At 33.8% G+C, this 18,421-nt stretch overlaps 2 protein-coding genes and 1 non-coding gene across 4 annotated transcripts; 2 read left to right on the top strand and 1 right to left on the bottom strand.

Annotated features, from left to right (window-relative positions):
* Positions 1–648: 648 nt before the first annotated feature.
* TRNAL-AAG (transfer RNA leucine (anticodon AAG)) lies at positions 649–729 on the top strand. Its single transcript has one exon. It is a non-coding gene; the product is annotated as a tRNA-Leu (tRNA).
* An 883-nt stretch (positions 730–1,612) lies between these two features.
* Positions 1,613–8,078, top strand: LOC125197045 (PH, RCC1 and FYVE domains-containing protein 1-like). Of its 2 annotated transcripts, XM_048095738.2 has the most exons (9): positions 1,613–2,001; positions 2,481–2,567; positions 2,939–3,028; positions 3,170–3,256; positions 3,343–3,447; positions 3,890–5,920; positions 6,007–6,153; positions 6,490–6,845; positions 7,710–8,078. In XM_048095738.2, the coding sequence occupies exons 1-9, from the start codon at positions 1,969–1,971 to the stop codon at positions 7,852–7,854; spliced, it is 3,081 nt and encodes a 1,026-aa protein (XP_047951695.1). In that variant the 5' UTR covers positions 1,613–1,968; the 3' UTR covers positions 7,855–8,078. The 2 variants fall into 2 exon arrangements, with proteins under 2 accessions (XP_047951695.1, XP_047951698.1); XM_048095741.2 differs by lacking the exon at positions 1,613–2,001 and having other exon boundaries at positions 2,516–2,567; positions 2,939–3,256; positions 3,890–3,944; positions 4,027–5,920.
* A 1,049-nt stretch (positions 8,079–9,127) lies between these two features.
* LOC125195286 (E3 ubiquitin-protein ligase RSL1-like) lies at positions 9,128–14,038 on the bottom strand. The gene is made up of 4 exons (XM_089056807.1): positions 13,889–14,038; positions 13,233–13,684; positions 9,939–10,243; positions 9,128–9,234 (listed from the first exon to the last, which is right to left on the bottom strand). The coding sequence occupies exons 1-4, from the start codon at positions 14,036–14,038 to the stop codon at positions 9,128–9,130; spliced, it is 1,014 nt and encodes a 337-aa protein (XP_088912933.1).
* Between the last annotated feature and the right edge of the window lie 4,383 nt (positions 14,039–18,421).

The raw sequence follows: 18,421 nt of genomic DNA, 5'->3' as shown, positions 1-18,421 counted from the left end.
GAGGAAGATGATACAATATGTGATTTCATGCATGCTCTTACTGTTTTGGAGAATCGCGCGCAAGATATTTCTTCTTGTGTCGAAGCCAGTGAGGAGGGTTTGGGGCCGCGTAGTGCTCAAGTTTATGCGAAGTGAAATGGATGGCACCGACATCAACTTCGTCATGCCTGATAGATTGTACCAGTTTTATAAAAAATATTGAGTGCAAAAAAGCTTAGAGGAGGAGAACAATGGTTTTGCATGCCTCCCACTTGTATGTTTATCTCTATTATTTCATGCTTGGCTTGGTAAATTATGTTATACTACTTACTATATAGTTTCCATGTGCAGAGCATAAATTAGGCTTTGTATGACTATCTTATCGTGTGAAATTAAACGCTAATTTATCATATTTTACATGGGCGATTTATCTAATTATATATTCTAAGATTTAATTTTGATGCTTATCTTTATAAACATTAAAGCTCGATTCAGAAACAAGGCAAAGATAAAAATCCAAAAATGAAGTCAAGTTCGAAGTTCGACTTATCGACTATATAGATAAGACGGAAAGCTGTGATTAATTATTCTTTTGAAGTTTACCCACCGTTATCTAAATTACTAAATTAAGAGTAGATCATGTAAGTATTGTTGTGTAAATGGCAACATGTTGAGATGGCCGAGTTGGTCTAAGGCGCCAGATTAAGGTTCTGGTCCGAAAGGGCGTGGGTTCAAATCCCACTCTCAACATTAATTTTAATTTACATTTTTAATCAAAATATTGCTATTTTCCCCATTTTTAGTTACGTTTAATCATGTTGATTAGTTTATGGTCTGAACCCTGACCTTTTAGACATAATTGTTAGTCACAATAGAATATGACGATAGTTTTCTTATGTCAAGATAGATTTTAAGATAAAAATTGCGATAAAAGTGAAACTAAGGGTTTAATGATAGTATTACTTAATTAGAAAATTAAGAATCAAATAAAAAGAAATTAAAAGTTAGATAGCTTAAATTAATTTATTGATTATATGTGAAATGTCGTATTTGCCCTTATAAATATGATGTTCTACACTCGTCCGACTTGTTAAACTATGAGATGATGGAGATTACAACGTGGATCTTTTTCACCTCTTTTCTTTCACTCCTACTTCCTGTGTGAAAGAATGGATAGAAACTTTCCACAAGTTCTCGTTTTAATCTAAATATCGTGTGTATATTTATCAGTTAGCGACGGGGTGGCACCGACCTTGCGCAAATTGAGCTTAGCACACGACCTAGACTGTTGGTGCATGCTGATTTCATGGGCCCTATGACTTGCATACATATGGCATGATCCATGCATCATGCATATTGCACACTTTTAACTTTTAAATTTATAATTTGTACTCGATTCGAGTACTGTGCAAACTTTAAATCTATCTCGATTTATGTCATGTGAAAGAAATATGATAAATTTGAGTCCAAATCTATCCTACCATTTTTTGATATACAAATCATCCAAATATAAAAACATGTAAACCGAGACGGGTACAACACAACAGCAGCAGCTGCAGACAAACTGTTCTTAATTAAACATATTTTTTTTGGACGGAGTATAATTTAATTATTTTTAGTATCACCGACAACAATATTTTAAAAAGAAGTGTGAATACTAAATTTATTTGATCCATAAACGGGCTGTGATTTAACATATGGCAATAAGCGCGCCAAAATCGCCCGCTTGAGCTCCCAACATTCTCCAAATCTCATGATCACCAAACTGTCCAAACCCATTTACCAAAATTCTCCAAATATCGCTATGAATTCAATCGAAATTCTTGATTTCTTATGGTGAATCTTAGTAATGCGCCACTAAATTTACCCCTGTTTCTAGGGATTTCATGATTATCTTTAGAGGAAGAGTGCATTTGCATCATCTATGAAGACAATTGGGACGAGAAATCGATTTGTTCGGTGGATAGGGCTTGATTTGTTTCAGATGGAATGGCAGATCCTGCTGGCTTCGACATTGATCAGGTCGAAACCCACTCTATTAACCTCTTCTAAATCCAGATTGTGTTTGTCTTGGGATTTCCCCTCTCGTAGTTACCTATTAGTGAGTTGATAAATTTATTCACGTATTGTGCATTTGCTTCTCCCTAATCCTGAGAATATATAGTTGATGTGATTCTCCCTAAGCTGTGTTAGAGACTTCATATTTGCAGAAATTTTAATTAAAACTCCTAGATGCTTGGACAATGTGGAATTTGAATATTCAATCGAAAAATTATACATTTTTTGTAATTCATATATTATGAAAATTGTGAGAATAGAATAATTTCTACAAGTCATTATAGTAGCTCAAATTCAGAAGATACAGATAGAATATAGCTGATGAAATGATAAACTGTTAGTCAACGAAGTGATATTACTAGATACAAAGTGATAACCGTCCAATTAAATAGTGATTATTTTGGATGCTTATCCCCTCATGTCATTCTATGTATTCCTTGAAGGCACTCATTCTGTTGAAGAAGGGAACACAGTTAATCAAGTATAGCAGAAAAGGGAAGCCTAAATTTTGTGCATTCAGACTTTCTCCAGTAAGCAATTACTATCATTTTTCATTGTTTTACTTATTGAGATAGTTTTCTAGCTTTACTATTCTAAAATCACAAACTAGTTTCACTTGATTATCTATCTATTTATTATATTTTTTAAAATGAAGTTTTTGTATACGAAGATCCTGTAAGATAATCTCATGTATATGTATATAAGTTTCAAATGGAAGAATAAAAATATACTGACTTATTAAGTTGATGGAGAAAGCAATTCTAGAAAGACATGAAAATATATCTTTCCCTGCGACTTTGAGTTTTCCTTTCCTTGTTCCAGCCAATTCGCTTTGGTTTATTTATACTTAATTAGTTCTCAAAAAGTATGAGTAACAAGATAGGGGTTTTATTGTTTCCAGGATGAAGCAACATTAATCTGGTACTCGCATGGATCAGAAAGGCAGCTAACATTATCTTCTGTTTCACGGATTATTCAAGGACAGAGAACTGTGAGTTACCGAATTACCAGGATCAGGGAGTATATATCTTGCTAATGAGTTATGATTATACTACCTCAACAAAATAATTTATCACATGGAGAAACTGATTAACTCAGAATGCTGTTTTTGTTGTCATGTATCTCTGTATAGCCTGTTTTCAAAAGATATTTGCGTCCAGAGAAGGAGTACTTGTCATTTTCATTGATACATCATAACGGAGAGAGATCTCTTGATCTGGTCAGAATTCTTTTTTTTTTTTTTTTCAATAATTGAAGCAAACATTTCAATGAGAAAACACACTAGTTCTGTCTCGTCCTTTACAGATCTGCAAGGACAAAGTTGAGGCTGAAATCTGGATTGCTGGTCTGAAATCTTTAATATCAACTGGCCAATCACGCAGTAGGCGTACAAAAAGCGATTTTAATGATGTAATTTTGTTATAGCTATTATTCGTAGAGTTATACCGTTGTTTCCATCTTTTTTAGAGAGCATTATTATGTCCACTTTTCTATATGGTCTTCCATGAATTTAACAAGGATGCTACACTAATACTCACTCCGTCCCAGAAGAATATACACTCTTTCGTTTTTAGTCCGTCCCACAAGAATATGCACTTTCTAATTTTTGAAACTCTCTCTATATTGAGGTGGGACCATTCTCCACTAACAATACTTTAATTACTTTTTCTTTCCACCTCTCTTACTTTACCAATTGTGCATTAAAACACATGCCCAACCAAAAGTGCATATTCTTGTGGGACGGAGGTTGTATCTTTTTTAAATAAATCTTCAAATTCTGATCCACATAAATTTGATTAAACATTAACTACAGTCCTGTTGTTCATGTTCTGATTCACATATGTGTTTTCAGTTACATGGTGGGGGTGATATCTCTCAAGATAATCGCACATTCGGAGTACTAGACGGTACACCGCGCAGAGTGTCTACTGATTCTCGTGATAGTAGCGTCAGTTCTTCAAGCTCACATGTTGGGTCTGAATGTAACAGTATGCAAAGGACAAGTTGTGCAGATGGTTTCCGGATTAGTGTCTCGAGTAATCCTAGTAGCTCAAGTCAAAGTTCTGGGCCAGATGACATAGAATCACTTGGTGATGTTTTTCTTTGGGGAGAGATCTGGTCTGATGGAGGGGAAAAAGATGTAATTGGGAAACCTATTCCAATAAAGGTTGATGTACTGACTCCGAAACCATTGGAAACAAATATAGTACTTGATGTGCAACAGATTGCTTGTGGTGATCGGCATATTGCTCTTGTTACAAGACAAGGTGAGGTTTTCACTTGGGGCGAAGAATCCGGGGGTAGGCTGGGTCACGGCATCGAAAAGGACTTTAGTTGTCCTCGGCTAATAGAATTTTTGGCTGTTACCAATATTGATTACATTGCTTGTGGAGAGTTTCATACAGGTGCTGTCTCTTCATCTGGTGATTTATACACATGGGGTGATGGTGCCCACAATGCAGGGCTTCTTGGTCATGGAAATGATGTTAGCCACTGGATTCCCAAAAGAGTTTCTGGACTTTTAGAAGGCCTTCAAGTTTTGTTAGTTGCATGTGGTACCTGGCATTCAGCAGTGGTCACTTCTTCAGGAAAATTGTTTACATTTGGTGATGGAATGTTTGGAGCTTTGGGTCATGGTGATCGTGAAAATGTTCCGTTCCCAAAAGAGGTCAACTCGTTGAATGGACTTAAAACTGTTGCTGTCTCCTGTGGCGCATGGCATACTGCTGCAATAATAGAAGTTAGTAATCAGTCAGGAGCAAATGTTTCGTCTAGGAAGTTATTCACCTGGGGCGATGGGGATAAATATCGATTGGGTCATGGAAACAAGGACGCCTATCTTTTCCCAACTTGTGTCTCCACCCTTATTGATTATAACATGATGCAGCTGGCATGTGGCCATAACATGACCATTGCCCTCACAACATCAGGTCATGTCTTCAGTATGGGAAATAATGCATATGGTCAGCTAGGAAATCCGCAATCCGATGGAAAGGCTCCTTGTTTGGTACAAGACAGATTGGTGGGGGAGTTTGTTGAACAGATCGCATGTGGGGCGGATCATGTTGTAGTCCTCACTTTAAGAGGCGACGTATTTGCTTGGGGGAGAGGAGCCAATGGCAGACTAGGACACGGTGACACTGAAGATCGTAATGTTCCCACATTGGTGGAAGCACTTAAAGACAAACATGTCAAAAATCTCTCATGTGGATCAAATTACACGACGAGTATATGCATCCACAAGTGGGTATCTGGAGTAGATCAGTCAGTATGCACATCTTGCAGGCAGGCTTTTGGTTTTACTAAAAAACGGCATAACTGTTATAACTGTGGAATGGTGCATTGCCATAACTGCAGTACGAAGAAGGCAATAAAAGCAGCTCTTGCTCCTACACCTGGGAAACCTCACCGAGTATGTGACTCTTGCTACATGAAACTTAAAAAGGCAGCGGAAATGGGCATTTCATCAATTGTCTATCGCAAAACATCTACTACTAGTTCTCGAATAGACCGAGAGACAAAAACCTCACGAGTTCTGATCCCCCCGTCTATGGAGCCAGTTAAATACCTCGAGATCAAGTCAGGAGGTGGTGGACTGAAGAATGATACCTATTCTATTGTTCGTGAATCGCAAGTTCCATCTCTTGTGCAGCTGAGGGACGTTGCTTTCCCAAGTTCACTCAGTGCACTCCAATATGCTCTAAGGCCTGTTACTCTACCATCATCTTCACAGCCTCAGCCACAATATCAGTCTTCTTCCCCGTATTCGAGAAGACCAAGTCCACCACACTCTTCTACTCCGGTATACTCGAGGGGTGTTCTTGATTCTTTAAAAAAGTCAAATGATATATTAACACAAGAGATTTCCAAATCGCAGAACCAAGTATGGATTCATCATCCTTATTATGTTGATTGTCATACATTGGTTTGTGAGTTCCTATAGTATTGTTGCTTCCAACTTATCCTCAGGTTAAGAATTTAAGACAAAGGAGCGAAATTCAAGAAACAGAAATTCAGCAGTTAAAGAAATCTGCAGACGATGCAACTCTATTGGCTGCAGATAGATCTTTCAAATGTATCAGAGCAACGCAAGCAGCCAAGACAATTACGGCTCAGGTATTTTTTTCCTTTTTTTTATAACGTTTTAATCTATTTAGTTCTATTCTTGTAAACTTTGATTGTGCATATAATATTCTTATTCTTTTGAAAATTCAACAATTACTCAAATTTCAAGTTATATAAATATAAGTCGAACTAGAGACTACAAACTGAAAAAGAAAAATAGAAGTCCATGCTATGAACTACTCCATAATTAATCCCTTTGATATCCATGATGAGGTTTCAAATTTTTGATATACAATAAGCATGATTTCGTACATAAATTTGTCAAATTTGACCATCAAATTAATTTTAATACTGATACATGTGAAAAAAATTCTCTTTGTTTTGCAGATGAGGGAGATTAGAAATGAGTTGCCTCCAGAGATATCTGAGAATGAATCTTACAAAAACTTGCACTCTGAAATTGAGTATCTTCTGGAAACAGTTCGTATGCAAGTATCTGATGACAACTCTACATTTCCAGCATATCAAAATTACCTTGGGAATACAGCGGTTCAGGACATGTCACAGACCAATGGATTAGCTGTTTCTTATGCAAAAGCTACACATCAGTCCAGCTCAGGGACCCCGGAAGTCGCTCAAATGGAGGGACAGAAGGAAGTTATCGAACAATTTGAACCAGGTGTCTATGTAACAGTCATCCAACTTGCAAATGGGACCAAGATCTTCAAAGGGGTTAGATTCAGGTATGTCAGTATTAGACTCTTCCATATTAAAAAAAATTGGCATGCTCTAACTATCACCATGCCCCATATGTGAGTCTGTTACATCCAAGAAAAGTTGGAAATTCCTTCATTTGGATCTAAGCTTAGACCTTTCTAATGAATCCAACTTTCACCTATCTTCCACTCTGCTGATTTCTCAGCAGGATTGATTTTTTAAATTTATATTTTCACTTGCAATCCTTGAGTAATCTCATGGACCCTAATATACTTGTATTTTTCATATGTAAAGTTGGATATGGATTTTATGAAGCTTGAAGGAATTGTAACAAATTTCCTGTTTGTATAATGCACATAGAATATACGTAATACAAAATGATGGAAGCTGAGACAATAAGCCCTTCAGTTTTCATTCTTATCTCGTACCACTCAGTGCAGTGCCGGCACATTAGTTACAGCACCAGCACCATTGCTCTTTCTTTTGCTACACAAGTACAGTTGAATCAGAGTGAAATATATATCGACCCTGCTTGTTGCCTCAAAATAAAATATACAAGAGGAATTTACAAACTGTAATTATTATCCATGCTAGCTGAATAGGAAAAGGAAATGCAAAACATCATTGAGCAATAAAGTTCTTGATGGATTCATTTGCCTCCTGGAAAAAAGTCTACATGCTAAGTCCCATTAGCACATTAAAGTTGTGAGAATTAGTCAATCTGCATACATTAGTTATGGCCTTTATCCAAAATTTTTGTCAATATGTATACATGCATGCGGCTGCTGATCATTGGATTCATTGTTAAATTTCTGGTATAAACATGCAAAAGAAGAAAAATTCTGAGAAGAGTGAAGTAGTTGTGCTGACATGTTTGATTATCTGTATAGCAAGCGAAGATTTGCAGAGCAGCAGGCAGAAGGATGGTGGAAAGAAAACAAGGATAGGCTACTTAAGAAATACAGTACTAAACCAAGAAGGCCATCAGCAGAGGCACTTCCAACTCCAGCCGATCAAGATAACCCGGCAATGTAGGAAACAAGCTAGGCTCTGACGCTTTCACAGTATATATAGTACTCCCTCCATCTCATTATTTATAATTGATTTTTTTTTAACATGGATATTTAGAAAAGTTCAAAAGTGGTGTGATTATTATTTAAAGGGCAATTTGCCGGAAACCATGTATTTTTGTCATATTTAGTATATGTTCCGCAACTTTGAAAATTGGTCGTAAAAATATATTTTAACAATTTCCCCAATTTTTCCATGACAAAAAAAATCTAGTTTTCTATTTGTATTATGTTGTGATGCACACGTGTTTCAAATTAATGATGATTATTTGCTAATTGTGTTAAGAAAAATAATATAAAATTTACGAATATTGTTGTCCTCATTGAATATTTTGGGTGCCACATTATATTTAATTTCAATTAGTCCAACTGGGAAAATTGATAAAAAAAAAAAAATCATGGTTTTTATTACTGCTTTTCAAAGTTGCGAACGACGTATCAGAATTTGACTAAAATTCACAGCAATTTGCCGCAATTTAAAGTTGTGCAAGTAATAAAAATGTCTTAAAAAGGTAATGTGTCATGTTATATTGTATTGCTTTTTTTTAATGTTATACTGTATTGCTTAAAAACGAATATGTCTCTTGAATAATGAGACGGTTAGAGTTTATACATATACCAATCCAATAAATCTATATATAGATTTATATGTTTCTCCTTTAGATTGGATTGGGTGAGTTGCAAACTAGTCATGTATAGTTTCTAACTACCTACCTCAAGCATTCTGTTTATCTGCCAACATTTAGTTTTCACTTATTTAGAATGGTTAAAAGTGATTTTAATTGTATACCATTTCACACAAAGTTTTATCCATAACAAATAATCTTCCGAAACCAAAAATAATCGATGGAATTTTTTATTTACTCTGCATTTATGATGGCTACACAAAATGCTGGTAATCGAAACATAAATACATAATCATATCTTATATTGATGTAGAAAGACAATTTCGGAGTCAAAGTAAATCCAAAATTATATCTAAATTGAAACTGAAAAACAAATGAATGATCCAATAATATATCTAAGCATTAAATTTGGATTAGTTTAATCCATCATTATAAAAAAAATAAAGTCCAATAGCATCACCATGTAAATAAAAACCACTATTCTATAAAAACCACATCGTCTCCTGTCAACAATTAATTTTGATTTTAAGATAAAACGTCACAAATATAAGGAGTATATAATAATTGACGCACAGAACATTAGTGGAAGAAATATTGGAAACAATTGAGCAATTACTCGACGCCATGTACCAATAGCATGTAAATAACATCCTTCTGCATAACCACGTGAACTATAGCATCTTTCGGAACCACATTGATGGCAATATATTGTGTGACATCTACATGGCACATGAAAAACAAATGCAATTAGTATATACTCCCTCCGTCCCACATTTGTAGTAACATTTAGTCATGGCACGGGTTTTAAGAAATTGGTGGAGTGTGTAATTAATGAAGTGAGAGGTGAAGTGTGTGATAAATGAAATGAGATGGTGGAGTGAGATGATGAAGTGTGTAATAAATGAAGTGAGATGATGGAGTGTGTAATAAATGAAGTGAATTAGTTGAAAGTGAGTCCCTCTTTGACATTTTGGTTTTTTATTTTTGTTTTGATTTATTTTAATATAGATAATGGCATTTGGGTGTAATTTTAGTGAATAATGGGGTAAAATTTTATGTGCAAATATGGTAAATTCTAAATGTTACTCCAAATGTGGGACGGACTTTTATGGCAAAATGTTACTACAAATCTGGGACGGAGGGAGTAATATACTAAGAAATTATATGGTTTAGCATTGGTCCAGTATAATTATATATGCATGAGGTTCTTTTCACATTTTAAACTTTTATAAGATCTTGAAACACGGTGCCAATTAATAAGGGATGATGGAAGTAGATAGTTATAAATACCTGCACTCAACAAAGCGACAGCCACCAACGCGCTCTATCGACTGGCCACATCTAGGGCATCTTGTCCACTTCAATTTTTTAACCAAAAGATCGAACCGAGCGTCGTTTACATCCCTTTCTTGAGATCTCTCACCGCACTTAAACCCAGCGTGCCATGGAACCCTACACTTGTAGCAGATGAGCCTCTTGCATCGAGGGCACGCACATTTCGTGGTCTCCTCGTTGCACTCGTTAAGGATCAGCTCAGAGCAGTTCTGATAAGGGCAGGAGCAGCTTGCGTAAGCTGAAACATATGATCTGCAGAGAGCATCGGACCACTTCACGAAGAGTGCTGATGGGATTATCGGCCGGCATTCCAGAGGAGTTAGGGATTTTCCACAATCCAGCTTTGGGCACTTTATGCTACTTATGTTCTCATCAATCTTTGATTTGATGTATCTGCCTATGCACTAATCAATCACAAATTAAGTTTAATAGATATGAAATTAATAATTAGATGAATTAATAGTTCAACTCAAACTCATCAAAAAACCTTATATAGTTTTATGATGTTTTATTGATTATTCAAAATAAACAAGAAACTAACTCCCATTAGTTTTAGGATCATTGGTTGCTAATATGAATTTCTGAATCTCCTTAAATATCAATAACTTCAATCGTGTTTTGAATGGGAAAAGCAATAATGACATTTTGAATAGTTGTACACGATGTCGTTTCATGTCCATATTTTGCCAAATTTAGGATTGTGTGTTCAATGCCCATGTTTGCCCAAATTTCTTCTTCTTCTTCTTCAATTAGATTAGGTTAAGGCCAATTAAATCAAAGCACATTAAATTCTTGGGAAAATCCAAAATTTGACTACAATTAGTGATATTATAGCTATCAATAACCATATAACTATCTATCCAGAATGATATACCCTAATGTTAAACACTTAAAACTGTATAAAATTATATTCTCTGTGAAAAAGAAACGTAATATAACAATGAACCCAACCCTAATTAATTATCTAATTTTAATGAAGGGTTTTATATATAGATTGAAAGCATAGAAAAAATAATAATGAGAGACTAAAGAATACAACGTACCATAAAACAGATATTGTGCACAGAACTGGTGGAGTGGCCAAATTTTTTGCTCAACTTTGCTGGTTCTGTACAGATTTCACATGTGAAATATCGCCCTCTCATGAGTCTCATCATGCTTGTATTGTCTTTCTCAACTTTCAAACTATTTTTAAAAGTTAAAGATACGACTATGTATCTTTCTATATATATATTAGGAATAGGGACAAATTGCGTGTAAAGTCATGAACTTTCAAAATAGTTTGATTCTTCCGGTGAACTTTAAATGTTGTATAATAATAAAATTTAAGAAGGTAAGAATTAACAGTTTAGATTAAAAATTTACGGTGGGCCAGCTGTCTCACCCATTGAGATGCCTACAAATCAGCGCAGGAATAGTCACTGGGTCCGCAGGTGGATACCCTGGGTTAGGCCTGTCAAATCGGGTATCCGCGGATACCCGATCCGAAATTTTCGGGTATCCGATCCCGAAATTCCTAAAATTCAATACCCGATACCCGATCCGAATTTGATTTCGGGTATCCGGATACCCGACTCGGGTATCCAGTCCCGATTGTGATTTTGATTTTTGATTTTTTTAAAAAAATTAACTATAATCACTGAACATATTTATTAATCAAATAATTAATAATTCTCGTAACTGACTTAATTGAATATGTAACAATTGATTCATTACTCAAATGGCTGGATTGGTATTTAATTTGATAGTTGCAAATTTTGTGCTGCAATACTATCTGAATCTTAATTATTACTGTAATATATACAAATGGAGTACTATTATTGAACTGTAGTAATTACCGAATATATATATATATATATATATATATATTTTGTTTTAAAAAATAGAACTTGAATTCATTATAAGTTAAAAATAATTCAAATATAAAAAAAAAAACTTGAAAACCATAATCGTGCCATATATAAGCAAAAGTATCTTGAACCATATCACGATTAGTTTTATAGAACTATATGGTATCTCAACCATCAAAACTCTTAAACTTAATTTGATATGGCTTGATTTTTCATAATTGAACTCGAATCGCATATACATACCTAAAAGCCATTTAGGCGAGGCTCTTCCTTTGATTGAGTCCGGTGATTCCATTGAATGAGAATGTTACACGGGTATTAACCAGAGAAAGTTTTTAAGAATATATAAATGTTCTACGCATTTATCTAATTATCATATTTAGCAAAGGCAAGCACTAAATTGGTCAAAGGGTATATAACCTCATGATAAATTTATAATTTGTGATTTTTAAAAAAAAAAAAAAATCGGATAATTCGTCGGGTTACCGATACCCGAAAATCCAAAATTCTGAATACCCGAATCCGATCCGAAACCCGATTATTTGGGTTTCGGGTATCCAATTACCCGATCCCGATATCCATTTTGACAGCCCTACCCTGGGTAATTACCAAAAAAAAAAAAAATTACGGAAAAAATCAACCTATTTTGAAAATACAACTTGTCCTTAAGAATATACGTTTAAAAAGATATACTACTCTCCAAGAATTCGGCTTCGTATCAGAGCTGCACAAATTATTAAAAATATTAACTAATCTAGCAAAAACTTACTTGTATTAGTATTTGGAAAAAAGATTTAAAAAGATTTCGAATCTATTCTCTCGCGGTATTTAAGACCCCTAAAAGATTTCTAAGACATCTGATATGAGATATTTACCCATATCATATTTTTCTAATGTAAATTAAGAAAGTGTATATAATAATAAAATTTAAGAAGGTATGAATTAACAGTTTAGATTTTTAAAAAAATGGCCACATGAGACTTAGAATCGAAGGGAGGCCTCGAATGCGTTTTACCTTTCAAATAAATAATTAATTAAATACGTATAGAGGAATTATTATCCATATGACATAATTTACTTTAAAAAACATGAAATAAATTAAACGTAGTATTAATAACAAAAAATCTAGGAAAAACAGAAATAATCGATGGAATTCTAATTTCAAATTCCTCCGACTCTATTTACGCTCTAAATATAAAATAATTGAGACACAGAACAAACAAAACAATAATGGAATCATTATGCAACAAAATATAGCTACTCTGTGATATGGACGCACGTGTGTACAGTGTTCTGAACCACAGTCATGGCAATATAGTGTACGACATCTGCATGGCAGGGAAATTAAATTAATTATAGAAAATATAAGAAATTAAAATGTACAGTTCTAAAATTTGAATTTAAGACGGAATTAAATTGATTAAAGCAATAATTAAATTGGTTATCAATAGTACTCCTATATATAGCAAATTAGACAAAAAAAAAAAAAAGTAGTATATAAGAGTAGTATAGTACTATAAAAGATAGAATACCTGCATATAACAACGCGACATCCGCCACCAAGGCGTTCTATTGACTGGCCACAACTCGGGCATCTTGTCCACTTCATCTTCTCAACCAAACGACCGAATTCAACGTCGTTTTCATCCATTACTTGGGAGGTCTCGCTGCACCTAAACCCGGCGTGCCATGGAACTCTACACGAGTAGCATATGAGCCTCTTGCATCCGGGGCACACACATTGTGTGGTCGCCTCGTTGCACTCATTGAGGATCAACTCAGAGCAGTCCCAATAAGGGCAATAGCAGCTTGTGACGCCTGAAACGGCTGATCTGCACAGACTATCACACCACTTTACGAAGAGCGAAGATGGGATTACCGGCCGGCATTCCATAGGAATCAGTTCTTTTCCGCAGTATAAATCTGGGCAGTGGATGCTACTTATATTCTCATCAAGCTTTGATTGGATGTGGCTGCCTATGCACTGATCAATAGTATATCACAAAGTTTGACATACATAAATATATATTGTTCAACTTAAACTCATAAATTAACCATTCATTACTTCATGGAGTATTTAAACAATGAAACCCTAATTATGTAATTTTAGTTTACGGTTCTATAAATTTGTAGCAAACAAAAATAATTAAGTAATAATGAGGGACTAATAGAATACTCCACAACGTACCATGAAACAAATATTATGAACACAATTGGTGCCATGGCCAAATTTCTGCGTCAACATTGCTGGTTCTACACATATTTCACATGTAAAATTTTGCAGGACTTCATCGCTCATCATGCTTGTGTCGTGTATCTCAACCATCTCCATCTCCATGCTTTCAAATTCAAACTATTATTAAAAGTTAAGAACAACTATGTCTATGTATCTTTCTTGTTAGAGAGAGTCTCTTTTTATATGTTTAAAAAAAAACTCTTTTCCTACAAGAATTCGGCTTTGGTATCAGATTTGGATATATAATCTGTAGTAAAGACTGTGATTTTGATACTAAAAGATTTCAATGACTAGTATCTAGCTATTTATCAGATTTATATTTACACGTTTTATTCGTCTTTAAATTTAAAGAATTAATGCTCCTTTTATTAAAAAAAATAATACTCCTAGTAGATAAAGTAGAAGGGTTATAAGTATATATTATCGGGATCATATTGTAATGCTTATATCACCTTAATCCAAAATCAAGACCAAATCTCCACCCTTAGATTTTAAAATGAGTGGATGAGATTAAATCTTATGAATCTCAATAAATAGTAAACAAAATATCAACAAAAGGGTATAATATCGTCATTATGTCATCATATGACAATTTTCATGAATGTTTTTTTATATTAATATAGTGTATTACAAATATCAACAATATGACATAAGAATATCAACACTTGTACAAGAAAATATCAACACATATTTATTGAGATTTTTACATGGTTTTATTGAGATTTTTACATGGTTTTATTGAGATTTTTTTGATGTATTTGTTGATAAAAATCTGGTTATCAACATTTACGAAAACTAAAATAAAAAATATCAAATTTCATCATCCGAACGTCGTCGGAACATATGCAATTGAGATCTCGTTGGAATCCTTATAAAATTATCTTTAATTTGATATATTTTTTGTAAAAAAATAATTTAAATCGAGAGAGTTACGTAAATTTAAAGTTTGAAGATGATTTTAATGAGAGTGAATTGACATTAATACCCTCTAATTTTATTTATTAATTTTTTTAACTATAATGTAACATTATTTCAACGATTAGATCTTCTAATCAAATGACTAAGATTTAGTCTTAGTTTGGTATGGTTAATTAGTTAGGATCACTCCCCTGTATTATCGTTTTGAATGATAAATTCAAAAGGTAATATCCTATTCGAGTTTCGTAGTTATCAATCAAACCATATTTATGTTAATTATGCCTATAATTAACTTCAAGTATAAGCTTTACTCAATCAAATAATCCAGCTATACTTGGTAGGCCAAAGTTTGAGGCTTTGAGCAGCATATCAACATATAATCATATATTGTATAATCCATTCATTGAAAATATGCACTTATATCACAGCGCGAATTAATTTTTTAAAATTGTTAAAACTAAGTTGACTTATAGCATCTCCAAATAGGAAAGGTAAGTTGAGAAGTTATATTTCTCATTTACCTTCTCAAAAAGATAATTATATCTTCTTAAAAAGTAATGGACTCTAAAGAAATAAGATAAATAAAAAAATTAAACGAAAATAACTAACTTTTTACCTCTTGTTCCAAGAAGAGGTAAAGATAGTTTTTCAAAATGAAAGAAGGTATAATATTTTAACGGTTGATATTTTCAAAATTAGACGGGTTTCGCAAATATCAAAATTAGACGGGTTTCGCAAAAAAACCCCAAATACGTCCAAAATTGGCATCAATATCTACTCCATATTTCAAATGAATAACAAGTATATACCCCAAAAGAGAAGTTTAGTCACTTGTTTAAAATGCAGTTGCCCTTATTTATAATAACCTTACTAATATAAAGTGACACTCTAATTGAAAAGATAATTTTATCCTTTTTGGAGGGAAAATATGAAGCTATTTTGTTTGCTCTTTTGATCATTTTGAGAAATAACAATTATTGGATAGAAAATTGGTCAAGTGATAGCTTCCCAATCAAGATTTGGAACAATTATAAAATAGTGTCTTCTTAGAGAAGATTAAATGCTTAGATAAACACATCACTAATTGAACCTGCATTTTAGTGTACTGATTTTCTGAGTTTTGATTTTTTATTGCAGTATAGCAAAGTGGCGACAGCTCCGACGACGGTTGGGAGGGCGGTAAAGCTGAGGGACGAGGGGTGGTGGCGGCAAGGCAGCGGTTAGCCGCGAGAAAGTAAGGTATCCGGAGCGAAAAAGATGGGGAGGAAAGGTGAGAAGACAAAAAAGAAGAGGAGAGAGAGAAAGAAGAACGACGACTGCAGCTACTAGGCTATATCTCGAGATTCATCAAAAGTCCAATCTTTACCTGCCGGAGATACTTATTAGAGCATCTCCAAGGATGAAAGGTAAGTTGAGAAGGTATATTTCTCATTTACCTTCTCAAAAAGTAATGGACTCAAAGGGAATAAGGTAAATTAAAAAGGCAAACAAAAGTAACTAATTTTTTACCTTCTCTTCCAAGAAGAGGTAGAGATATCTTTCTCAAAATGAAAGAAAGTATAATACCTCTCCAAATACTTTTTCCTTTGGAGCATGAAATTTTATCAAGAAGAGATAAATATGGTAGTTATTTCTCTTTATCTCTTCATTTACCCCTTCCCTTGAAGATGCTCTTATGAATTCCACCGCCACTGCTGCATTCACCGGTGACAAAAGACATGGCAGAAGCGTCGATTACAACCGAGGAGGAGAGTAAACTAGAAAAATAACAGAGGGAGCGTTATACAGAGAGAAAATATTGGAGGCGGCAAGTGTGGCTAGGGTTGCAGAACTGAAAACTCCTCCTAAATAAGGCTGGCATCTGTTCCATACCTAGATGGATTATCACCCCTACTAAACATGGCCTTATAAAAATAGTATTTGCAAACAGTTTTAATATGCTGCAATAATTACTTTACCTTTCCCACAAATATCATCATAGATACTAAATACGTTTCTATACCCAAAAACATCAGGCGCTGCATCCCATATTAGTTTTACTTTTTTTTTTATAATTTTTGTATATGAAGAATGATCGGAGTAAATTTTTTTCGATCTTAAAATTGAGGAGTACTATGCTTCTTATAATCATATTTGCATTATAATAAACATTGTATTTATTGGTATCATTTTTCTTGAATTATTATTCTGCAGTTAAAATATTTGCTAACATAGTTTAAATATTTCTATTTGAATTTTACATACTCCATATTATACATATACCATGATAGAATCATGATCAATTGAGATTATTTAGGTTAATTGAGAAATGAGATGCAATATCAGCCACTCATTTTTATTAAATGAGTGGTCCAGATTTTGCCACACAATAAATATTATTAGATTAATTTAATATGAAAGGGTAAAACTGTCTTTTCCCGTTTTAATTTAGGGTTCTTCATCAGATTTTATTTTTCGTCGGCGATTCTGGTGAGATTTAAGGATTGAATCATATCTCTCATTGAATCTATTTTAACGATTTATGATTCAATTGATTTGCAAAATTAGACTCAGACGGTTTCAACGATTTCAACGATACCTGATTTGCGATTCAATTTTCGAAAAATAGACGACCTGTTCCACGGATTTCTCTGTTGATTTTGACGTTTTTCGGTCGATTATACCCACTTTTATTCTGTTTTTATCCTTTATTTGTTGATGCCCAGTTAAATTTGTTCCTAATTAGTTTTTTTTTTTTTTTTTTTCTTTTCTCATCTTTAGGTTCGATTTCAGTTCATAATCAACAGCTAAGTGTTATTTGATGGATTCTTCATCTTATTCCGAGTCTACGTCGACGAATGGTGGAGGTAGTTTGGTTTGATTTTCATTAACATGATTTTTTTGTGTTATGTTGGTGATTTATACTCTGTTGACATGATTTGAAAATCTGTCGACATGATTTAGGTTACTTGGTAAATATTCTGTGTTGTTGTTATGCTCTTTGTGGATATTATGTTTCATTAACATTATTTTGTTGTGTTATGTTGGTGATTTATGCTCTGTTGACATGATTTATGTGTACTTGTTAAATATTCTGTTGACATAGTGTGTTTGAATTGGTGTATTCTAATTAAATTGGACATTTTGATCCTGGTAATTTGAAGCATGTTCTGATATTTTGGTTTACATAACTTATATCAATTGTCTAAGAATTTTACAAGAGTGCAGCCACGTCTTTAGATATAACTATAGGGGTAATTTTCTGATTTATGTGAAGCTACTTAAGAAATTAGCTCAATAATTCTTGTCCGAGGAAATAAATGTTAGTCTTAGTGGATCAATGTTTGGTTGAATTTTCTTGAATGTAAAAGTTCATATGATATAACCATAATCAGAGTCCTTAACTTGACTTAAAAAAATCAGTTAGTTATTGGCTAAACAAAAGACCATAAATACTTAGAAGGTTGAGAAACATGGTTGAGTTTTGGAATCTATGGATACTTTAGGTGTAGACTGTTTAACCCTTTTTTCTTAATCAGTTGTGAGCTTTCAAGGGAAAAATATGGGTTATGAGCTCTTTGTTGACAT

Source organism: Salvia hispanica, chromosome 4 (genome assembly GCF_029641045.1).
Source record: "Salvia hispanica isolate PSC_SH4W2 chromosome 4, Shi_PSC_v1, whole genome shotgun sequence".
In the NCBI taxonomy this organism is placed as follows: Eukaryota; Viridiplantae; Streptophyta; class Magnoliopsida; order Lamiales; family Lamiaceae; genus Salvia; species Salvia hispanica.
This window is presented reverse-complemented; position numbering and strand designations above follow the sequence as displayed.

What these genes read in the sequence shown, in the direction of transcription:
- LOC125195286 (XM_089056807.1), bottom strand. Translation starts at nt 14,038, where the DNA reads ATGGAGATGGAGATGGTTGAGATACACGACACAAGCATGATGAGCGAT. An exon ending in TTCATAATATTTGTTTCATG is followed by an intron (nt 13,685 to 13,888) that starts GTACGTTGTGGA and finishes ACTATTGATCAG; the next exon opens with TGCATAGGCAGCCACATCCA. An exon ending in TGTCGCGTTGTTATATGCAG is followed by an intron (nt 10,244 to 13,232) that starts GTATTCTATCTT and finishes GTGCATAGGCAG; the next exon opens with ATACATCAAATCAAAGATTG.
- LOC125197045 (XM_048095738.2), top strand. Translation starts at nt 1,969, where the DNA reads ATGGCAGATCCTGCTGGCTTCGACATTGATCAG. An exon ending in GAGAGAGATCTCTTGATCTG is followed by an intron (nt 3,257 to 3,342) that starts GTCAGAATTCTT and finishes CGTCCTTTACAG; the next exon opens with ATCTGCAAGGACAAAGTTGA. An exon ending in CAAAAAGCGATTTTAATGAT is followed by an intron (nt 3,448 to 3,889) that starts GTAATTTTGTTA and finishes ATGTGTTTTCAG; the next exon opens with TTACATGGTGGGGGTGATAT.